Consider the following 25,257-nt stretch of genomic DNA (forward strand, 5'->3'; position numbering starts at 1 on the left):
AATATCACCTAAGAACAGGGCTGACAATGGAAAAATAAACAGAGACCTGTGTTGTTTTTGTATAGTTGAAATAGTATTCAAAAGTAGTTTTTAAAAATCTCTTTCTTCTGTGGACACAGTTTTGTTGAGTTTTGAGATGTAAGGACAGGAGGACTTCTGAAGCTCGAATTCCTCTGAATGGTATCTGATGTGGCCACCCACCAATCACACAGAAGGAAAAGGAGAATCCTTCGCTCTTCATAAGTTATCATACATGTTCCAACTTAATTATTGCCATAATTGAGAATTGTAGAGTAATGTAGAGTCTGTGAGGACAAAGTAGGACTGGGTTGACATGGCTCTCATCTACTGTCATCTCTACTTAAGAAATCCAAGTCTTGATGGGTAACTTAACTTCTCTGCGCTTCTTTTCGGATGTATTAGTTAGAATGTGGGTGTAGTCATCTCTAACACCTGACCAGCACAGACATATAGTTTTGTGAGGTCCTTGTTATCTATAATTCTTCATTTGGTGGATGTGAAGGCTTGTAAGTGATAATATTCTTATATTTATTTTGATGCTGAAACAGACCATAGGATCAGTGAATTTAGGAGCTATGAAATGTATAGATTTATATGTGCACCTAGAGCCAGGAAAGTCTTTCTTCCAGTCTGCTGTGCTCACTGACTAAGGTCAGTAGAACTGATGGGGCAAGGGTACTAAGAGTGCTATTTCAGATTGCTGCTCGCACGGTTTTCTCTTCTCTTAACTAATATTATTTCTTGTCTTTCCTCATTTTTTTTTATTATTTTATGTTTTTTGAAGAGAGAGTAGACATCTAGTTTCAACTAGGGAGAGACAAGAATCTGAAGTAACTACTTAACTAAAGTATGTGTAAAGTTGAAGAATCTCTATGAACTCTGTAGTTCTTGGGGAAATGTAGACTGCACACCTGTCTCTAGTGGAGGGGAATATCTGCACAGATCAATAGTCAGATAAGAAATAGGAATGTGATCATGGTTACCCAGTAATAGCACAGTCCTCTGTTCAGAATGGATTTCTGGAGAGATTCTACTCAAATCTAAAGACCAGATAAGGGAGGTGTTACTTAAAACACTACTGATGTAAGAAAAATTATTAAAGAAGGGGTCACTTCTGTCCTTTACAGCCACAGTTAGTTGAAGTTCAGACATTTGGAGAACCACAGGACTTTCAAAGAAACCTCAAACTTTGGGCCAGCATCATTGCCTCTGTGCTTTATCTATGCCTAAGGAGTTAAATAAATTTACAAAAAAAGAAATCACCCAACTAAGTAGGCTTTACAGAAACCATAAATAATATTTAAAATGTACGTTTAATTAATGTACTTGTTTTTTCGAGGCATCGAATACATGTGGAGAGTATGCTGGTAGTGAGGGGGGACACCAGAGTCAGGTCCTCTAAGCAACAACATCAATGTGTCCAAGCCTGTGGGCACAGTCACTGCAGAGGAGCCAGCACATAGTGGGTAGAAAGAACTAAGGGCAGAACAAAGCACACAGCTTCAGACTCCTGCAAGTGCAGCATGCCAACCAATTTCAAGTCTACCTGGAGGTTTTCTAAACCTCTATAGTGCTCTATTGTCAGGAACCCATTTGAAATCCAAGGGCCTGGTCCTGTGAAGGCTCGATGCCCCAACATAGGGGAATGCCCGGACGGGGAGGCCAGAGTGGATGGGTGAGCACCCTCTTATAATCAGGGGGAGGGGGCAGGGGGAGGGAGAACTGGAAAAGGGGGTATATCCAATAAAATCCAATATCCAATATCCAAATCCAATATCCAATATCCAAAAAATATCCAATAAAAGAAAAGAAAACAAAAAACAAAAAAACAGAAATCCTAGGGCCAAGAAAGAAGCATAGCGTAAAGGCAGGAAGCTGGGTCAGTCGGTAGGCTTGCCCGTAGGTAGGCTTGCCCATGAGGCCCAACCCAGTGAGCCACCTGTTCACAGTGCTTCTGCCTCGACTTGCACTATTCTCTCTGCACTGTTCTCTTCACTCAACATCACGGAATTATCCAGGTTGCATAAAACAGGTTGCATATAAGCAGGTTGGGGCACCCCTACATGGGGGCATGAAATGAAGGGGTATGGCAGTGACTGTTTTGTAAGTAAAATAAAGAGCATTTCAGATGTTTTAAATAACCTCTTATTATAAGAAACACTGGCAAGGACTCAGATATTAAGAGGCTATGCTGGGCACAGTATAGGATCAAGTTCATAGATACTGAGAATATGGAAGGACTTGAAGATAGGGGAAAGATGGCAGACAGACTTATGACTGAGCCTTTGTCCCCTGATACTTTGGAATTCTCTACAAAAGGATGGGAACATTCCCTAGCTTCATCTAGTAGCCAAGTTTGGGGTTTGGGATTTTAAATGTTCACATGAGGGAAGCCATGGAGTAGCAGTCCCGTGAGTTATTTTGCACCATGCAGTGTGCTTCTGCTCTTAAAGGGGTCTGAGTGTGCTTGCGGATTGCTTGGTGACCTTTGAAGTTTTGTTCTGAGCTGTTGTCAGAAGCATATCATTGTTTTAACATCTACATAGGCTGAGGAAACTAAGGTAGTTTTAGTGAAATATTATCTATTGTGTTGTTGTTGTTGTTAATGTCAACCAGCTTTTAAAACTCCATCATGTGTCTCAACCATCTCTCAAAACATTAGGGTTGATTTGAATAAATACCTCTGGTCAGAGTACAGTTAAAGAGTAGGAATTTTCTGTTCTATTTTTGTAGCCCAGTTTCAGAATCCTTTTGTTTTAAAAATTAACCTTAGTTTGATTTGTATTTCATTATTTCAATGGCTTGATTTTCATTTTTATTTTTATTTGTATTTTTGTATTTCAAAGAGAGAGAACTGTTCTGAATGCTAGCTAGCATCAAGCCTTCTAAATCTGAGTAAAAATACCAACTTCTAACAGCATTCCACTTAGATATCTACGTTAATGTGTGTCTTCTCATTAAAAGCTTATTTATGTTTAAAATGCTGACCTTTCAGGATGTACACAAGAATGCTCTAAAACAGAGCTTCTCAAAGCTGGCCGTGAAACCACTGTCTTGGGCTGACAAATGGATTGGAAATAAGCTACCCAACACTGGGGATGGGCCATTAATTTTAATCAAAGTTGATGCAGGAAGGCCAATGGGATGCATGACAATGTCAACAGCCCAGTAGGTGTTAAGAGACCACTCGGCCTTCCTTGTTACTTGGTTGGGCCATTAGTTGAGGTTGGGTGAAGACAGAAAGCCATGCCTGGAATTGAATGACCAGGTCACTCCAAAATCTAATGGAGAACTCTCTGTTTCAGAAATCACATCGTAATGCCATTAGAAGTCAAGGACAGCATTTAGAAAATACTAGGAGGGTTGTTTTCTTTCTTTCTTTCTTTCTTTTTTTTTTTTTTCCAAGCCCCTTGCTAGTTTTTCCAACTTTATCTGGGTCTCCGTTTCTCTGCTTTCTTCCCTTCCAACAGGGTCATTGATATTTACAGAAGAAGTTGAAAAGACAGAGAAAACATTTTCAAGCCTGTTTGTTTTTTGGATGTGCATACAGACTTCAGGCCTTCAAACTCCCAATCGGAGAAACAGTTGTATACCTAAGGGATTAAACAAGACAACCGACTGTGGAGATCTCCCTCTCCCTCCTTTCCTTTTATTAATTTAAATCAGAGTTTCCTGACTGCTTTAACAGAAGCATTCATTTCCTGGTTGCAAAGGCTACCGTGCTTCTGCCTTACTGTAAACTGTCAATATTGACTACTAGCAATAGTGACTTCCATTGTAGCAGCTCTCTTTACTTTCCATCAGTAAGTATATTTATTTTGAGAATTTTCAATTACCCAAAAAAAGGTAGCTCTTGACAGCTTGGATTAATGATGTTTATAATAAAGACATAAAAATGCAAAAAAGGACAAAGAAGCATTCTTGTATCTCTGATTCAGTTTTGGGAAGAAAATTCATTTATTCTGACATGGCATTGCACGCATAAGAAAGACACGTATGGCTGCATTAGTAATTTTTACACATATTTAAGAAAGAAAAGCAATTATATTGCTGTCTTTTTAATGGAGTGCCTCGATAAATGATAGTGTTTGTTCTTCCTGCAGATGAGGATCAGCTCCGTGCAAAGGGCTATGACAAAACCCCAGACTTCATTTTACAGGTGCCAGTTGGTAAGTGCTTGGATATGCATCTCTGTATAGAAGGGGGTTGGGGTTTGGTTTGGGTTTTGGCTTGGGTTTTTTTTTTTTTTTTTTTTTTTTTGCATGTTATTATTAGCAAATGTTTTCAGAGTAGATTATCTTTATAATACTGTGTTGAAATGAGTAAACTATTGGAAAAGATGATCTTATATTGTCTCGCAGTTGGTTCAGATGAAGCTTGTGCCTCAAAACTTCTCCATACACTTAAGGAAGGGGCGAGCATGCCTTCTGAAGGCATTTTTAAAGTTGCCCTTCTCAGTTCATTTCTCTAAATTTTGAATTTTAAAAACACAGCTTTGCCAGATAGCCAGGCACACTTTGGTCTTGACATGTCACTTGTCGAGCCACAGAACAGCGTCGTAAGCACTAGGAAAGGGAGTTTTGAAAAATGGGGTGAGGAGAACAGGATGAAACTGTGGCCCCAGCGTGCCTGGTGATGAACTCACACAAACGTGTTGTTTTATAAATTACGCCCACAGTGAGTGGCAGAGGCTAAGCCCCTGCTCATTAATGTGAGGCATAGAGAGGCCAGGACATAGTTGAGGATTTTCAATCTTCCCTCTCCTTCACAATGTATTAGTAATGCTTTGTCCCTTAGCTGTGGAAGGGCACATAATTCACTGGATTGAAAGCAAAGCCTCATTTGGTGATGAATGTAGCCACCACGCCTACCTGCATGGCCAATTCTGGAGCTACTGGAATAGGTAAGGTCCCATTATTTTTCTCTTAAGATAAACGATACTCAGAGGAAGTCTCATTAGAAAAAAATATTTTGTTTAACAGGTAAAAATGCTAGGAGCCTTTTTTTCCCTAGTAAATACAGACTCTATTAATGTATTCATTTGAGATAATTTAAATTTCTCTGCTTTCATGATGTTGCTTTATTTTTTAAAACTTAAAAATCTGTGCTTAAGGTCAAAACAAGTATAGCCTACTTCCTGCTTTCCAGTGATTACATTAGTGTCACTTAAAATACAGATAACAAGCTGTGGTGCATAATATGGTATAGACACTGAATTTTATCCTTTTGATGTGGAATTTATGCTTCCTTCTAGACCATAAAAATTAATTTATTCACAGTTACCTGAAGACAGTATCCAAACCACAGGAAAAATGAAAATGATTTGCCTTACAGTACCAAACAGTTTATGTATGGATTTCTACAACCATCCTGATGAGATGGAAGTCTCCACAATTAAAGCGGTTCAGGTTGGGGCAGATGCACCAAATACCTGCCCTGTGCCTGGACCTGAAAGTTGTCTCATTTAATTCCTCCAAAGAGGTTACGTGTGTGTGTGTGTGTGTGTGTGGTGGAGGAGGAGGTTGTGCATGTGTGCATGCATGGCCATAGTATATGGGTTCATGTGACTGTGTGCAGGAGTATATATGTGTTACTGTGGGTGTGCAGTCCCAGTGTTGGCCTTAGATGGTCTTCCACAATAACCCACCACTTTCCCACTTTATTTATTGAGGCATGTCTCCCACGGAACCTGGAGATCACTGACTGTAGCTTGTCCTGGGGAATCTCATCTCTGCCTTCTGATTGCTAAAATACAGGCAACAGTCATGCCTGCCTGGCCTTGATCCCGGTGCGGGGCTTTGGCCTTCCAGTCCTCAGACTTGTGTAGCAACAGTTTCTCAACTGAGGCATCTCCCCAGCCCAGCAAGTTACTGTTGTCCCCATTGTATAGATAACTAAACTGATACTCAAAGAAAGAGTATGTTATCCTGCTGGTTCTCATTACGTTGATCCTCGCCTCCCCCACCCCATCCATCTCTAACAGTGTCCTGTCATCTGCAATGCAATGTTGAATCTCTGATTTTTTTTTATGATTGTAATTTTTTTTTTTAATGATTTCATTCCTGTTCTCACACTCTGTGTTTTCCTCCACGAAAACAAGAAATGGATCGGGGGCAACCTTTCTAGATTAGCCGTGCTCTTCTGCCATTGGTCAACAGTAAGAATACAGTAATAAGATGACACATGCCCAGATCATTAAGGAAGGAGATGGTAGCATCTGCAGGCAACAGTGTGGGCTGTGGGTAGGAGGCTATCGAATTTGGCATCATATTGTTACTCAGCTTTACAAAAGGCCAGCAGATCTTGCCCGTGGCAGCTGTGCTAAGCTACGCCTACTCTTTGCCATGGTAACAGTGATGATGACAGAGTGCTGAATGTAATGCCCTTCTTGATTTCCTTGTGTAATTGTGCGTAGCACCCAAGCTTTACTTTACAGGGACAGAGGAGGAAAGTGCAAAATGTTTTAGAAATCAATGCTGCCTCAGCGTTTCCTGGGTGTTAGTCGGCCATTATTCAAATTAGCATTAATGTGGCAAATTGAATTTTAGATTTTTAGCGATTTTCTGATGAGTTTGAACTAGTAAAGAAAGCATCTGTTTTGAGAGTATAGGGAAAGCAATGACAGGAAAATCAAACCTCCTAAGTTTGGGTTACTAAAGGGTTAAAAACAATTGATCATGTAAATCACGGCACATTAAGACTGTGTTCCCCTTTTTGGTACTGGTCACATCTTTTCTGAAGAACAAATAGAAGTTCAATTTCAAACAAGAAAGCTCAATTAAAAATGCCAAAATCACGTCTTCATCCTGAAACAACTCAACTACTGAGCACCTACCGTATGCCTCCCACATATCAATCAGAAGCACATTACATGATCTACTCACCCTATAGGAAACCTGTAGATTATGGACATGGCTCAAGGGAGAATGAGGGGTCAATATTTTAATGTGGTTTCATTACAGCTGAGTGGGATTTTGTTTGGGTTTTGGTGTGTGTGTGTGTGTGTGTGTGTGTGTGTGTGTGTGTGCACACGCGCGCGTGTAACCTTGGCTGGCCTAGAACTCATCATGTAGGCTTCAAACTCACAAAGATCCACTTGACTCTGCCTCCAGAGTTCTGGGATTTATGGTGCATACCACCATGCTCAGCTTGTCTTGTGTTTTTTGAATATTATTTTGTTTTATTTTTTATTCTAGTATTTTACATAGAGTATCATTATTTACATACCTAAACATATACTTTGCATTTACATGCACTAAGCAGGCACTGTTTATATGGAGCATGTTATATGATAGGAAATGTTAGCCTTGGTTTTCAGCATTCCAGATCATTCCGGGAATATATATCATACAGGTTGTCACCAATGCCACCAAATGTTTGCAGGGAACCAAAGAAATGCAAACAGTGCCAAAGTGAACCATGGACCATTGAGACATCACAATCCAAATGGAGGGCAATAAGAATGCAGCAGTCAGAACAGATTTACCAGTGGCCTAGCATTTAGACCCAAGGCAATGTTAGCCATCCATGAATGTGTGGAATCCTAATGTTTATTTCTTATCTGTGAACACAGCGCACAGAACAGGAGATGAAGTTCTCAGCAATAGTAGACATTCTCTCAAAAGTAGCCTTTCAAAGAGACTTGCATTTGGACTAAACCCAAGCCAGGGGAGAGGGGTGTTGACCCTAATTGACAATAAAACCCATAGGGATCTAATTGTCACACTGCTTTTGGGGTAACAGATTTTTATGTAAGAGCATTCAAGTCATATTTTAAGACAATTTTTTATAATGTCATTTTTTCCATACCAGTAATTGCTGAACCCCTAGTTTTTGGTTGACATCTTCATAAGAGCGTTCTTTCTTAATACAATATTTTTTATTCAGGCTTCAACAGTTTTGAGAGTTGGTCATTCACTCCATCTTTATTAAAACCTTTGATTTTCTTGTTGGCATAGTCAGGATTTCTATTCCTGCACAAACATCATGACCAAGAAGCAAGTTGGGGAGGAAAGGGTTTATTCAGCTTACACTTCCATACTGCTGTTCATCGCTTGAGGACGTTGTACATCGTGGTGCGCACTAGGCTCCGCACCACGATGTACAACGTCCACAAGCATGAAGCTCCTTTCTCTGTGATAACTCCAGCTGTGTCAAGTTGACACCAAACTAGCCAGTACACTTGTCTTCCATGATGTCTTTTGTGTGTATTTCTCCCTCTATGCCAGCAGCTTCCTTGGTCTTTTCCACTGATTCTTCTTCCTGGCTGCTGGCTAGAGGGCACACCTCTCTTTTATCTACATCCACTGATGAGTAGACCTGCAGATCGTTCACTGGGTCCTGTGGTATTAAATGCTACCTCTATATTGGTTTCTGCTAATGTTGGCTCCCCAGATCTAGCACTGACTGAGATGAATTTCTGCCTGTCCTTCATGGTATCTTCTAAGTAGCTCAGATTTAACATTCATAAAGCTGATTTTCTTTTTTTTTTTTTTCCTTCACTCTTGTTATTCTTCCATCCTTCCTCAGTTCAACTAATGGTGCCACAATGTGCACTCAGTTCAGAAATCTAAGTTTACCATAGATCCATTAGCTCTGTTTTTACGTGTCTCAAACTGGGTATGTATTTCCATTTCACCTACTGCTTGTTGCCTTGACACCCATTAGCATCTCTTGGGCAATTACTTTGGCTTTCAAAACTGATTTCCTCAAACCCAGTCTTACAGCCCTATGGGCAGCTTTGCGTATCCCTGACTTGGAAAACGTGAATTATATTGTGTCATTCCCCCTCGCACCCTCCCCCAACCCCACCCCCCAACTCAAAACATTTCACTGTATTGCTGTTACATCAGAAATAAAATCCCAACTCTGCTCTGGTACTCAGGGCCCTGTGAAGAATCTGTCCTCCCTCTCAGCCCAGTCGATACATTCTCCTCTATCCTACTAACCCATCTTATTTTTGCAATTCCTATCACATGTATTTCCTTGGTTTTCCTTGAATCCTTGTTTGTAGTTCAACTTTTTTCCTCTGCCCCATCCTCTTGCCTGGACGTTTCTTTGCTTGCATTGCCGCTTAACTTCTTCATGTGACATCCAGAGCTCAGCTCATTTCCCATTCTTGGAAGCACATCTTTGATCACCCAATCTCATAAGTAAAAATCCTTGGTCAGCTCTGTCTCCTCTCAGGGCTTTAGCCCCACATGAATGAATGAGTGTGTGAGTAGGTGAGCTGGGTGCATGAATGAATAGAAAGTGATGAAAATATGCTCTAGGAAACTCTTGAAAAGCACAATCCCTTTTATATTATCATTTTGAAATGTCTCTCTCATTGCTCTGGTATGAAACTGTAGCAATTTGTCTTGCTTTAATTTGCCTTTAGAAGATTTAAATTCCTCAATGCAGTCACTTCTCCAAAACAGGAGAGACTGTCTGAAGACCATGGGCTGCTTTCCCAACCCCCACTTTGACATAAGCCTTGACTAATTCCTCAACACGCATCCATCTCTGCCTCTATGTAGTCAAATAGTGAGCCTCCGAGAAGCTGCGTTTGTCCCCAATATAACCACAAATGCTTGAGTGCTGCTAGAAGACATTTCTATATGAAACCAACACTGCTAGGCCCTCAATTCCTCTTTCTGTAGTCACGAAGTGAGTCCTTCGACACTGGCTCACACGGTTAAGTCTGCTTTAATATTCTTGGTGGCAGATAGAAGAGCAAAACAATTCTGCAGTTGAAGGCCAGATTTTGTGCTTGATTCTAACATACTTCCCATCAAAGAAGCAGGAGAATGAAAAACTTGACAGAAGGACCTGCATGCTATGGTGATCATTGTCCAACAACTGCTGACCAAGAAGAACATGGCGTGCTGGAGAAATGGCTCAGTGGTTAAGAGTACTATCCTAGAGGTCCTGAGTTCAATTCCCAGCAACCACATGGTGGCTTATAACCATCTGTAATGGGATCTGATGCCTTCTTCTGGTATGAAGACAGTAACTCATATAACTCACACATAGGTTCAGACCTTCTGCTGGTCTTGGTGTCTTCAGGCACACTGTCATCAGGAGCATTGATTTTAAAAGTACACTATAGGCAAGCAGTGCAAAGACCATGAAAGCCAGCTGGTGGAAATGACGAGGTTCTGTGTGCTTGAATTCAATTTTTCAATATAGTTATCCTTGAAGTGATGGAAGGAATATCAGGTTTGAATCTAGATTGCGTTGGTCTCATGTATGGGAACAGCTTGCCCATCTACAGAATTAATAATACTTTTCTTATTATCTTATTTTAAAAATCAGTTACTCAGTATCTGTAAAGCACTTTGATATGTGCTAGCAGTCCACAGCTAGGAATCTGCCTCTGTGTTTTTCTTCTGTATCACTTCGTCAGACAGTTTGAATCACCTTCTTTAACATAGCAACTCTTTAGCTAGCTTCAGCGTTCAACTTGGCTGACATTGCTTTAGAAAACCTTATTGCTTCCGCAAAGCCACTCCTGCTTGTGTTCTGCTGGTGATCCCACAGCAGTTATCAAGCATTATAATTGGTGTTTGCTTGTCACCTCCTTCGAGTTAATGCTACCTAGTTGTTTTATCTATCTTTAAATGCTCAGAAATTGGCAGAATGCCTGTCACACAGTAGGCGATCAGTGGATAGTTATTCATTGCATGATTGTGCGATAGGTATACTCATACTTAAATGTGCAACTATAATTGAAATAAACTGTTAAGGATTATATAAGACATGGTGACATTAAACCATAATTGATCCAGTTTTTTCTTCTTGAGAGTGTCATCCTCAGGACAGTAGGAAGTGTCTCAATTTCTAAAACCCTTTTATAGACTTTATAGATATATAAACTTTTACAGCCCTGTTTTAGAGAAATATTATAACTTTTTATATTATTATTAAATTGGGCAATGAAGAGTGACCACATGGCAAATGCATTTTGTAGTTTCCCAGCTAAATATTTATATTTGTTTGTTTTGTTTGTCTTATTTTGTTTTGTTGAAACAGGATCCTACTCAGTATCTAAAGCTGGCTTTGAGCTCATGGTAATCCCCCTGCCTCACCTTCTTGAATGCTGAAATTGTAGATGTGGTTTCTCCCACCCAGCTTTACATTGATGATGTCCTTCCCTATCCCAAAGTTTCAGACTTCTCTGGTTTGAAAATTGAAATGGAATGCCTTGAAGCCCTGAAGTGGAGACAGTTGGTGGTTCCTTAGAGATGCTAGAAAATAGTCTTGTACGTAAAGATTCGCAAGTTGAGGTTTGTGTGAAGATCCCCATGTTCTTTGCCCTTTCAGGCTATCTGTAGGAGTGTGAGTGCAGGTGCCCCACGACCCTGTCTTCTCCTTTGCACTACACCTGGAAAGGTGTCGACCATAACCCAATGTGGACAGCCAAGCCCCATGCAAATCTCCGCAAACCCTTGCCCCCTGACAGAGAGGTGTACATTCCAGTGCTGGGCCATGGGAGGGGTATTTTGCTCCCTAAGGAGCACATTTTGATGTCCTTACAACAAAGAGCTTGGCCTAGAGGTAGGAAGACAGAGGTCAGGTTCCTTTGACCTTGTAGAATCCTCAGTGTGTGGACTGGATGCAGCCAGAAGAAGAACAGAGCCTCTTCTAAGCTCATGTGCCAAGCATGGATTCCTCTTCACTGGGTCTGAGGGACAGTATCAATGGAAGCAACGTGTACATCTTCCAAAGCCTTTTTGTGTACTGGCAGTAAGGTATGTGGAGATGAACACCAGAGGAAATAGGACCTTAATCACAGTGTTGTACTTCTACAGAGATTAAGAGCCAGGTTCCATCTGTCAGATTTTTGAATGGTTGGCTCCAGAGAGTCTACTCTCCTACAGGCAATGCTAAGCTAATACCTTCTGCCGCAGAAATTGATTTGAGTTCATTTCTTCCCTCTCAGGGCTTTTTAAAGATCAGTTATTTGTTCAATGGTCTAGTGATTACTTTCTCTGCTTGGTGATAACCTGAGAGGAGGCATTTCAAACAAGGCCGCCAGGCAGTGAGAGTTAAGGAAGGTATGTTTCAGAGGATGGCCCAAGTTTTTTCTGTATTAAGATACTTTCAGGAAGCCTGCAATTAGTCAAATCACAGATTTCCAGTTATTTCAGTCTTGTTAAAGGCAAGGCTGATCACATCTGTCGTAAGTTGGAGTTTGTGCCTCAGCAATAGAAGCTCTCACAAACCTTCAATTACAGCAGCCTCAGAAAGCGCTGCTGCAGTACACTAACAAGCAGTCATCAGCAACAAGAGACAGATCGACTAATAATTAGCCAATGCGCTGGAGAGGACCTCTGTGAAGGTAAAATATAATAATTTGCCTTTCCATCTCTCATAGTGGAGTTGCTTGGGAGGTATTGACAGCCCATTGTTCGACAAATACTGGACACTGTTATTAGCTACAGCAACCTCAAAATATTTGATAAAGACAAGGAAAGTGTTTTCTGTGTACTTAGTACCTTCATGAGAATGTTTTCTCAGGGTACCCAAACCATTTCATCTGCAGCTGGAATATAAATCACAAGGTTTTCCCCAGCAAGGAGTTTGCACAGTGTGCCATCATTTGTGATTTGTAATGATGACTTTAGAAGCAAAACTGAGCAAAAGAATAGAAATAGAAATGTAGTCTTGAGCCTTTCAAGCAGGTTCTGCAATGAAGACATGGTTGTTGCAAGATTGAAAGGAGTTTAAACAAAGGATTAAAATGAAAGAAGACACATCTGTTAGGAAATTCTTTACTTACTTAGGTACGTATCTATGTGTCCAATCCCTATCTTTAAGCATGGTGAAGAGTGTTCTGAGGGAGATATTGACCAGTTTCACAAATCAGGGAACAATGAAGTGTTGAAACACTAGCTTTTCCTGCTGACCCCATGTGATGGAGTTCATCTGTGTCATGCAGGGTTCAGAAATGCTATGTCAAACCAAATCAACAAAGAAGGGATTGAGGGGCCATCAAAGAATGCAAACATTGTGATCCAACCATGCAGACAGGTAAGGGGAGGATAACAGCGTCTCAATAGAAAGGGACGTTCACAGCAGTGTTAGCGCCAATCACCCAACACCCTTCTGTGCAACCCTTCTGTAGGACCCTTTCTGTAGCTAAGTCTAGTGGCACAGAGATCAGACTGAAGTGGGTGTAAACTTCACTTTGTATTCTCAATCACATGGAAAGAAAACATTTTGTCCATATTGATAAATAATTTCTTTTGGAGAACTAATTTCACTTCTGTGATAGGGTCTGCACCCTAGAAAATTTATTTTATCTTGCAAACTTAGATAGTGTTACTAGTGTGCACCTAGCATTGAAGTACTGACCTAGCTTTGATTCTGATTCTAATTTTAATTATGCATTTGTGTGTGGGTATTTGAAAGTGAATGTGGTGCCTACAGAAGCCAAAGGTGTCAGATGGGCATTGTGCAGCCTAGGTGCTGAGGGCCAAACTTAGATCCTCTGCAAGAGCAGTGAGTATTCTTAACTATCGAGCCATTGCCCCAGTCCACCACATGGAATCTTCACTAGGACACACTAGTTCCAAGCAGCGAATGTGTACAGGCAATGGGATATTCCACAGGAGTGCTACCTCTGTCCTTGAGTGATTGGCAAGTGAGGCTTAGGGTCTTTCTATGAATTCTATACCTATGCTGTTTTGTTCCACCATGAAGCTTCATAGAAGACTTGGGGAGAAGTACTGGATAGATCACTTCGTTAGTTTATGAGGAAACTAAGCTGAAGCTAAAAATCTTGCCAACACACAGGACATGAGGACTCATGTCTGTGTGGATGGACAAAATGGGCCAGGTATTCTTGTCTTGCTCAACAGCTTTGCACTGTATTTAATATGAATCTCTAGAGTCAGTGTAAAAAACTATCATTGTACCCTTATATCCAGAATACAGTGACCTTATTGGGAGTTCAAAGCCACAGCATCAAGTAGTTGATTTATATATGATCCAGATGTTAATTTAAATGATAAATTTAAATTCAGGAGATAAATTGGCTAAAGGAAATTTGTTAGGAAGTGTATATTTTTAAATGTTTATGTAGAGTTTCTGTTTTATCCTGAATTATAAATTGCTCCAAATAAAAACCTATTTTAATAAATAGGCTTTAAAGATTTAAGACAGCTCTTTTTTTCTCCAGGTGTATATAATTGACATAAAGCACATGTATTTGAAGCCTATAATTGGATAAGTTTAACATATATGTACACTCAGGAAAGTATCACATGGTAGATGCTGAACATGGCTAGTACCCTCTGGAGTTCACAGTCTTGTTTCCCAACTACCTAACCCTTTCAGAGACCCCTGGCCAGCCCGCCACTTCCTAATGATCTGTTGGCATTATGTAGCATCTTTCTTTTTGTTTCTATTATTTTTCCTTCCTTTTCTTCCTTTTTCTTTTAATTTAGTTAGTTTTGGTTTCCTTTTACTTTGTTTCTATTTCTATGTTTTTTTTTTAAATATATTTTAATGGAGCTATCATTTCTTTGTCTGGTTTGTTTGTTTGTTTGTTCAGACTGGGTTTCTCTGTTTAATCTTGGCTCTTTTGGAATTAATTGGCTGTGTAGAGCAGGCTGGCCTCGAACTCAGAGAGATCCACCTGCCTCTGCCTCCCGAGTGCTGGGATTAAAGGTGTGTGCTGGCCGAGCAGTGGTAGCAAGCACCTTTAATCCCAGCACTTGGGAGGCATAGGCAGGCGGATTTCTGAGTTCGAGGCCAGCCTGGTCTACAAAGTGAGTTCCAGGACAGCCAGGCTACACAGAGAAACCCTGTCTCAAAAAAACAAAAAATAAAAAAATAAAAAAAATTTAAATTAAAAAAAAAAAAAAAAGTGTGTGCCGTCACAGCACTTCAGGACTTCTTAAAAACACAGCAGTTCTTTCAGGTGCATTGCTGCCCTTGTATTGCAGTAGTTCCTAGAGCACATTCAGTGCTGTGTCTGTCTGTCCCTTCTTGGGTTTCCCTAAGCTGTGAGGAGACTATTAGTTTCTAGTTCTTGCTATTAATAATATAGTAGTGGAATGACTCCATTGCTTCTATAATAGTAAAATGGTTAGAACATGTAGTCGGTGTATTTTGTCTTTTACGAAATGATTAATCTGTTATCTCTAAAGATTATACCTTTCTCTATTCCCACAGGCCAAATATTTGCTGAGGGAGCTTGCTGTCTTCCCAGTCACGTGCTATACTCAGTCTTTTGGACTTGACTTTCTAGTTACTTACATTACTGTCATTACTTAAGTAAAAGCTTCACCATGATATCAATTGCATTTTCTGATACTGCATTTAAAAATTTTATATACTTATTTGCCATCAATTTGTCTTTGGAAAAATCTCTGCTCAAATCTTCAGTTCATTGTAATTATTTACTTTTCTTTTATCAAGTTTTAGTGACTTTATATTCAGTGCACTGGATGTCAGTCTTATATTAGATATATGATTTGCAAGAATTCCCCTCCATTTATGGCTTGTCATAATTCATTTAACTGTCTTTGAAAAACAAGTTTTTAATTTTGGTGACACCAATTTATCTTTGTTTGTGTTTTTGCTCCTTTTATGAATTATGCTATTATAATTGTATCCGACTTTTTTTTAATCTAGAGGTGCAGCTGGACAGATGGCTCAGTGGTTAAGAGCTCTTAACCGCTCTTGCATATCACCTGTGTTCAGTTCCTAGCACCCACACAGAGCAGCTCCCAGCCATCTATAACACAGGCTGCAGGGGACTTGACACATTCCTCTTGTTCCTCCAAACATCTGCACACATGTGGCATACACTCACACGCATACACATAAGTAAAATAAATCTACATTTAAAACATCTGAAGTAGTCACAAAGATATTCCCTGTTTTCTTCTAAGACAATCATAATATTAGCATTCACTTCCACTTAATTTTGTATGTATTGTGATACTCAGATCTTTGTGCCAATTGAAATTCAAGTTCCAGCTTCTTTTTAAAGAAAGATAAGTTTTGTTATAGCTTCAAATTTATGAAAACTCAATTGATCATACAGGACCTATTTCTGAATTCTCATTTTTGTTCCATTGACCAATTTATCTGTTTTTACCAGTTTTATACTCTCCTGGTAACTGTGACATCATAGTTTCAAAAAAACTTGTCTGAGTCCTCCAACATCACTATTATTCTGCATAGGGTTTTTTTTTTTCCTTTTTTTTTTTTAATTGTAAATTTTTAACATTCCCATGAGAATTTCAAAAGTGATTGAATAATTCCTCAGAAAAAGATCCTGCTGGAAGTTTTATTGAATTTGTAGATCAATCCAGGAAGAGTTGTGACCTTAGCATTAACATGCTCTCTCTCTCTCTTTATTTAAATCAGCAGTTCTAAAGGGGTCATGACCCCTTTGGGGGTCGCATATCAGATACTTACATTAAAATTCAAAACAGTAGCAAAATTACAGTTATGAAGTAGCAGTGAAATAATTTTGTGGTTGGGGGTCAGCACAACATGAGGAACTATATTAAAGGGCTGCAACATTGGGAAGGGTGGAACCGCTGGCTTAGGTCTTTTGATATTCTCCTTAGAAACATTGCATATGGCTCAGGTTCTCTCAACAGATTGAAATCAGTTATTTTGTTTCTTGATAATATTGGAAATGATATTTTTATATTGGTTTCCAAATGTTCATTGCTTCTATCAAGGAATCTAATTGATTTAGCATGTGGGTGTTGTATCCTGAATGTATCATTAGAAGTCTCTTATTAATACTTTGCTTCTTTTTCTCCACAGACAGCCTACTTATTTATGAACATGGACGCTGTTCCTTCTTTTTTTTATCTGTATGTCTTTATTTCGTCTTTATCGCTTTACTTCCCTAGTTAGAATCTCTGCATGAAAATGATTAGCTGTAACACAGAAATGTCTACTTTGCTCTTGATTTCAGAGGGAAGTTACTTTATTATCAAGATATTAACTCTAGATTTCTGCAAATATTTTTCATCATATTGAGAAAACTCCCCACTATCCCTAATTTCCTAGGGTTTTAATTGAAAGTGGCTGTTGGGCATTTTTCAAAACACATCTATTAAGATGGCCATATGTTCCTGTGAAACACTGTGGTGAATTATAGTGATTGATTTGGGGGGGTCAAACTGATCTTGCATTCCTGGGATAAAGTGCATTTGGCCTGCAAGAAAAAGCTTTTCATACAGCTTGTAGATTGGTAAATTTTGTTAATTTTGCAACAGCATTCATGAGCACTAGAGGTTTGTGGGGTTTTTTTGTTTTGTTTTTAAATCCTTTGTCTGGTTTTGATATTTAATGGGTACCAGTCTCATAGTATGAATATGGTTCCTCTTTTTTCATTTTCCAGAAAAGTCTTTTCAGAGTTGTATTTCTTTTTAAGCTTCAAAGACAATTGCCCAGACATAGGGACCTGAGGTATATTGTTGCTCTCTTGCTGAAAAGTTTTGTAACTATGAAATCAATAGACATAGGGATTTTATATATATATATATGTATATATATATATATATATATATATATATATATATATATATAATGAACTTAGGACTCTGTCTTTCAGAGAATGTGTCCTTTCATCTAAGTTGTAGAGTATACCAGAGTAAAACTTGATTTTTAAAAAAAAATCCCCTTATTATTTTAATACACATCACCTTTGTTAGTCCTGCTATTGAGATTTGTCTATTCCAGGTCAATCTGCCTAAAAGTTTTGTTTTCCCCCCAAAATGAATCTTTGTTCCTCTGATTTCTTTATATAATATTTTGTTTTGTTTGTCTTTCATTGGCTTTTTTATTTCCCCTAATTTCAATTTTGTTCTTGCTTTCCTGATTTTTCTGGGCTAGAAGATCAAGATCATAGACTGAGATTTTCATGGCGCAGGGACTTAGGTGCTACTGAGTCCCCTCTGACCACAGCTGTGTCCTTGGCCTCAAATTTTACCATGCTTTGCTTTCAATTTTCATTTCCATTCAAATCCATATATTGTTCTACTTTTCTCACTTTTTTGATATTGTTTTGGTTTTCTTTTTGACCCAATATCTTATTATAACCAGGATCCCCTAGAATTAACAATGTATGTAGTTCATGCTGTCCTCCAACTCAGTCCTGTTGGTGCAGTGTTTTGCTCTACTTTATTGGGTTCTTATGTCTCTATCTCCCTTCCAACCCCTTTTCCACCCTAATACCTTCCAGTCCTCCTGTCACTAGGTATGAGAGAAAGGTTAGAGGGGAAAGGAGTGTAGACCTCTTTCAGCCAACAAAATAGACTACTTCCTACTGATTGGGGTGTAGAGTTTCTTGGGGCAAGTCCAATCTTCATTGTCTGTATATCTCCAACTTCTTCTCAAATCACAGCAATAGCAACCAGAAGCAGCAGCTACCTTGGAGTCCTTCTGACATTTATACCCTCTGAAGAGCTCCCATAATTCCAAATATAAACTGTCTGCAGTTAGCAAAATCATGCTCCTGCTAGTGCACAAGGCAAATCATAATCACCTGCTGTGAAGCAACAGTGTTATTCAACACTGGAAATTAAAACAAAAACATATTCACATTAAAAAAATAGGTTTTTAAAGAAACCAAATTTTTCACTACACACTCCTGCTGCCTATATATCTCATAAGGACTAGGATTGTATGCATCCACCTCCTTACTGGCCTGTTGATCTCTCTTTTGGCTCTTAACTTATTTTGTTTCCCAATATTTGAAACATTGTTTTGTAGCCTTCTGTTATTGGCATCAGATTTACTTCCACTAGGGTCAGACAGCAAATTTGAATTATTTTCTGTCCTGGCATTGGTTTTACTATCCATACTGCTGCCTTTGTCAGGAGATGTCTTTTGTGAACATCAGATGACTTTCAATTAGTTGTTGACATTCTTCGAGATTTGTATGCTAGTCTTCCCTTATCGGAAGCTTTGTTCTACGTGATTTCTGAGACTCACAGTATGATAGTAGGAAATAGCAAATGCAAGAGATAATCAGTCCATGAGTTTAGATTGTGTGCTTCTTCATGTGGCATGTTAGAAATTTCACCCTTCATCCTCTCCATCTTGCTCATCACATGAATGATCCTCCTTCATCCAGTGTCTCATACGCTTGTCACAAAACAGAGAGCTGTATGCATTCTGCTTCATAGAAGAATATGATTTCCTGAATCAACAAGCCATTAGAGTGAGTCGAATGCTTGCCATTGCCCACAGTTGAGATAAGCTAAACCCCTCTGAATTCCCTATACCCATTAACTTAGGCCATATGCCTGCTCTCCCTGCCCTCCTCCTCACATTCCTACAGCCTACTCTCCGATTTATGTGAGTTTCATTCCACTACGCTCCCCCTCCCACCCCAGTCACAGACATTCAGATGCTTGATTTTTTTCCCCCTCCCTTATTTTCTCACATGGATTCTGCAGCTATACTTGATCACCCCTGCTTGCTTTTCTTAAATTCCTTTTTTTTCATTACCTTCCCGTGTGTTGCTATCGGCTGTGGTGGTTATCATCCCTCCCACACTTTAATTTCATTTTACACCCAAAAAAAAAAAAAAAAGGTAGCAATAGACTTATAGGATTTGGCAAGTATCATCAGTGCCATACACAATGTCAATGGAAATGTTGTATCGACGAGAATAAGACAAATATCATTTAGGAGTTTTAATGTAGCTGGTAGAGAGAATAATAGTGTTATTAAAGAATTAATAAGTGGAAAATAATGTACATTAACAGTCACTTAAATTGAGCTGTTTAGAGATGTCCTGAGGCAACTGCTCTGTGGGATAGGGTTCCTGAGTAATGGGAAGAGACAAGTTGAGTTAAGGATAATCTAAAATGGAAACAATTGTAATTTTTCAGAGTAAAAAAATGTTTTTATTTTAGTGGATAAAGGAGATAAGTACAATATGGCATCAATAATAAAGTTTAAGGAACTGATTAGCAGAATTGATGACTCTTGAAGCAGCTAAAATTATTTCTAAACTTGCATACTCCCAACCCCCGTCTCTCGCATTTGAGCATTTATAAAATCATTTCAGCCTAGTTGCATCAAATCTCACTTTGGGGTAGTTAACCTCCCTCTCGCTTCCCACTATGAGTTATGTGCATTTGAAAGTTATACCAAAATGTACGAACCTGCAGCTTTTAGCAATCACATTTGAAAGCAGCCTTGGGAGTTGCATTTGTCAAGCAGCTAGGAAAACCATTCGTGCATACCCCGCATCCAAAGCTCCATCGCAGACCAAACATAAAGGACTGAAAGGTCATTCTTCTTCCTGCGGTGTGATGGTTTGTTGATGTATTTTGACACTCCAGTACAATGCTGAAAGGGTCTGACCTTCCTACAACACCCAGGGACTCAGGTTGGGTTGGGATACTTGACACTAACTGCTTTTCCATTTTCCTTTCTCTTCCATCAGAGATAACACCCTCCTCAAAGGCATTTGTTTCCTTCCATGCACAGTCAAGAATTTAAATAGATGCAAAGGATTGCTTTGGAAATTTCTCTTGCTCTGTTAACATTCCAGTTACCATAAAGCTAAAAACTTATCATGGAACTATTAATATTTTTAATTAAAAAAATTAAATTAGTTTTTCAAGATGACTAATGTGAATGGAGTGTTAATAGCCAAAACTAAACAAATGAGAGCTGTGTGCTGTGTTTGATAGTTTCTTTATCTCTACTATAGAAGCCACAGTTTGAGGGCTACCTCTAAAGTGTGAGAGTAATGGGCACAGATAACTCGTAATTTGAAGTAATTACCTTGTAGGTAGGTCCATCACATGTTAAAAAGGTGAGGTATGGAATGGAGGCCCAAGTTCTGCTAAAGATTGGGGGAAAGCTGGGATTCGATGAATGCCCACATTGGTTCTTATGTTAACACCATGGTGTTAGGAAGACAGGAATTAAAATGTGTACTAATAAACTTGTAAAACATAACAGTAATAAATCCTTTTATATTCTTACTGTCTCCACAACTGGTCAATATGAACAAGTATAGTATTAACCCCCAAGCCTTTAGATTACACCTTGCAAAATGTTGGCCATTTTTTGTATTTGTCATAATATTGGGGGAACGGGGATTTTATTCAGAATATCAGATCTTCTCCAATGTGCTAGCTGTCTGCTAAATGAACCTAAGATGCTTTAGTCCGTGGCAAGTATTCTAACAGAACAACTAAAATTAGAACTGAAAGTTTGAGGTATTGAGCTTCTTTAATTATTCTCATATCTTGCACAGTGGCGCCCTGGCAGCTCTGTATTTTGATTGAGCCATTTTTCATTCTACTTTTTCTATCGCTCCAAGTGTTTCCATGTCCACTGCTCCCCATTGACAAGGCATGTTCTCCGTCTGTCTGCCTGCCTGATAGAAGGCTTCAGCTTCCGTTTCCTTGATACCACCTGCTCAGGGTGAACCACTGAGATTGTGTGCAAGAACTGATAGTCCATCCTCCTCTATTTGTGCAGGGCATGGGGCCACTCGACAGTCTTTCCCTTTCAGGAATTTTTGTAGCTTGGTAACTGGCATTTACATCTTACACTGTAGATACAGTTCTCATAGCAGAAGATAGAAATAAGTAAACATCTCTTCGATCTACTATTAGAGGGTTAATTACACTTAAGAGTGCCAGGTTTGCTTGCTGTGACTCCAGAGGCCAGTCTTTTCTTTCTTCATCTATTACTCCTCGATTTTCTCACTAACTACGTGAAGATTCAGAATATCCGAGTGAACTCTAGTAAAGTCCAGCTTAAGATGAACATTTTCTAGTAGATGCTTTAACTGCCTATATTAGTGATTAAATATCTATACACGTCTTCCTTCAGATTCATACATATGTGCAGAGATAGAAATTAACTCAACTGTTTACAGTATCATGACCTTCTATGCCTGCCTTTTCCTTAGAAGCTAATACCACAAAGTCTGTCACACTGCCAGGTGGCTGGCCTGCTTTCATAAATTTTTAGTGAGGTTTTTTTTTTTTTCTCTCATTGTTGTGAGGGGGGAAATTTATCAATTATTTTAAAAAGCAATAATTCATTATAGTTGATCATAAATGTCAAGAAGCAGAGACCCAGCAGAAGCATTTCATCACTAATCATGCTGTTTCTCCTCTAATTAGTTCATTTACATTTTACAAATTAAGGGTAAAATTCAGACAGAAGATAACATCGTAGCTTTAACTGACCTATATTTGTATCTGCCAAATTTAACTTAATTAGAAACGTGGATGCTGTTTGTTTTATCTGTCAGAAAAGCTCATCTTTTGCTTAAAAAAAAAAAAAGAAAAAGAAAAAGAAGTAGACATACTTTTTCCCCCTCAGCATTTATCATCTAAATAATAGTCTTGCCAAGATGGCAGCCTCATAATAAACTCTTTTCAGTGGAGTGATGGGTAATGAAGCTTGCTTGTGAAGGCAGCGAAAAATGTTGTCTGGCCAAATGCATGAATATGATGGCTAGAGAATCAGTGGACTTTCTCCATCATCAATCTTTTTAGTAGCCTCTTGCACATCTGAATATTTTGATAGATGATCTAATAATTGAGTTATCTATCTTTCTAACTATCAGAGTTGCATAAAAATTATTCTCTCATGTTACTGAATATTAAATATATTAGGCATCCAGTAAATTTTTCATACAGGGGCCAAAAGGTGAAAGGTTTTTGTTAGTCTATAAATACCTCTTAATTTACTGAGTGCAAAACCCTCTGAAATATTCAGTTGTTATGTCTCTATATGGGAATCACGAGTATGCTTCAAGAAGAGGTTACGCCTGTTGTGGGCAGGCTTATACCTGGGCACAGATATGCTGTTTGTGTCTTTCACCAGTGACACATTGACTGTGACATATGCTTTTCATATAGGAAGCAATATGGCATTGGTGCTGAGTTTGATGTAACAATCATGGCTATAGGACTACCATCCTAACAAAAGGGAAAGCAAAGCCACCTAATCATTGTTATAGTCTGTAAATAGTTGTCTGTCCCTTGTATGTCTTATGAGGTGAGGGAGTGGGAATGTTGCTTTATGTCTTGTCGGACATCCGATCAAAGCATATCAACAAGTGTACTTCTCTGGGCTCACAAAAGTGACAAGGAAAATTGGCCTAAACTAGATGAATTACAAGTGGGATTTCTTCCCTCAGACCTCTCCCACCATCCTCATTTCTTCAAGGTAACCTTGCACTGATGACTTCCCAGTATATGGTTGGTGTGGGAACAGCACAGCTCTGGAGGAACTGGCATTTGTTTGCAGGACTGCAGAGCTACCAATCCTGAGTGTCCTGAAAGGCACTCAAATGAGCAGGGCCTTGTAAATTGGATTTCTATTAGGCAGCCCTGATGATGGCTCTTCATCAGTGGAATGGGAGAAGGTGCTATCACCAGCCAAGGCTCTAAACACCCCTTCATAATGCTGGTCCCCCACCACCTGAAATCATGCCTAATGCTAAAACGTCTCCAGAATTCATTGTATTTAAAGTCTTAAATATGAGCAGTTCTTCTTAAATACTTTTCCACTTGAGAAGAATTGTAAACAGAAGTCAACACCACCATGGTCATGAATAGTCTCAGACCTTTCGTCTCTGTGGCTCCTAGCTGACTGCGGCTGGTTCACACTTGTGCTGTTTATGAACATGGCAGATGGAAGAAGGCTTTTATTTTTTAATTTATTCTGTTCATTTCTGGATTGAAAATAATTGAGGAGGAAAGTACCAATTCTGGATGTCTTTACAGGTTACATCTAAGGAGCTTTGACTCCAGCACTTTGATCTTTTCTTGGTTTGGAGAATTTTTGCTTCTGTAATTTGTGCCCTGGGCTGGGGTTGGTATTGTAAGGGCTGTAGCTGTTAAAGGCCTAGATGTCTGCTTGAAATTATATCTTAAAACAATTTGAAATGTCCACATTGGGCAGCATTGGGGGTGGGGGTGGGGGAATCGTCTTTTCTTAATCAGAGTGGCAAACATCTGTGTTCTTTCTAGCCTGTCTTTTGATTAGCTTTGCCTCATCCATCACTGGTCTTTGATATGAACACCAAGAAGTCACGTCCCTTTGTTTTAAATGATAAATATGCCTTTGTCATGAATACTCATAGGCGGCTCAGGATTTACATTTGAATTGTCAAAGTGTAACTGCCCAGCTCCTGAGATGAGTGATATTATTAGTGAAATAAAGAGGGTTTTAATTTGTCATGGATAGGCCTCAGATGTGACATTTGGAGGCTATATGGGACCTGATGCTAGAAAAAGTTGTCCTTCCCCCGCTTTTCCTAAGATTTGTCATTTATTAGCAAGAGGCGGTTTCGCTGCAGGAGGTTGTCTGTGAACATTCTCGCTTTCCTGTCGTTAGTTTGCCCCTTTGGATGTTACTATTTAGGCTTCATGGCTGGTACTTCTCATCAAAACTAATGCTGTTTGAAATACCAAGCTAGTGGCCAAACAGCCAGCCCCAGGGCTTGTCCTGTCTGACTAGCATTGTCAACTTCAGTCCCCCGGGAAGCTCAGCACTATTTCTGTCTTTAGCAGTTGTATTTTTAAGGTAGGTTCCTCTGATCCTTTCACATAGGTGCATAGTTTTTAGGTTCATACTGTTTGAATGTGTGCACTGACCTACACCCTCCACCTCTGCACAGCACTGTGCCAGACAGGCATCCAGACCCTGGCTGTCAAGTTCAGTCGTCCTCTTTGACATCTCCACCAAGAGATGAGGGCGAGTACATTTTGAGTGACTGTGAAATCATGATGTGTCCTTGTCTGCACTGCCCCTGCTTCTATAGAGGTACTTTTAGTTCTTTCTATAGAGTTAGAAAATTTCCATCATTTCTTACATGCTGTGTCGTTATAATTTCAACAACTGATTTAAAATACAGGTAGAAGCCAAGCATGGTGGGGCGAGCCTTTTATCCCAACTCTGCTGAGGCAGAGGCAGGTGGGTCTCTGAATCTGAGACCAGGTGGATCTATGTAGTGAGTTACAGGACAGCCAGGGCTGTCAACAAAATCAACACACACAGGTAGAATAAGATATTTTATTTTCTCCTTTTCAACTGGAATTGTTTGAATTACCCAAAATAACCTCTCAGAAATGTACAGAAACTGAAATGGTCTCATCAATATTAAACTGGGCTTTACCGAGGGTCATAGTTCTCATAACAAGTATGTTTTGTCTGGCTTCTCTTTGCTTTGTGTACATCAAAATGTCTTTAGAAATCATTCCAGAAATTACTTTTTGACTCCCC

At 39.3% G+C, this 25,257-nt stretch overlaps 1 protein-coding gene and 1 long non-coding RNA gene across 4 annotated transcripts in view; one reads left to right on the forward strand and one right to left on the reverse strand.

Annotated features, from left to right (window-relative positions):
* The window catches only part of C2H15orf41 (chromosome 2 C15orf41 homolog), a 200,222-nt gene that overhangs the window by 105,624 nt on the left and 69,341 nt on the right, over positions 1–25,257 (forward strand). For all 3 annotated transcript variants that reach the window (XM_021153861.1, XM_029473865.1, XM_029473866.1), the window contains 2 exons: positions 4,125–4,190; positions 4,819–4,924. In XM_021153861.1, coding sequence (XP_021009520.1) covers positions 4,125–4,190; positions 4,819–4,924 — 172 coding nt within the window. The remainder of the gene's footprint in view (positions 1–4,124; positions 4,191–4,818; positions 4,925–25,257) is intronic.
* Positions 1–25,257, reverse strand: part of LOC110287211 — a 74,113-nt gene that overhangs the window by 25,614 nt on the left and 23,242 nt on the right. The window lies entirely within an intron of this gene.

Source organism: Mus caroli, chromosome 2 (assembly GCF_900094665.2).
Source record: "Mus caroli chromosome 2, CAROLI_EIJ_v1.1, whole genome shotgun sequence".
NCBI classification, from domain to species: Eukaryota; Metazoa; Chordata; class Mammalia; order Rodentia; family Muridae; genus Mus; species Mus caroli.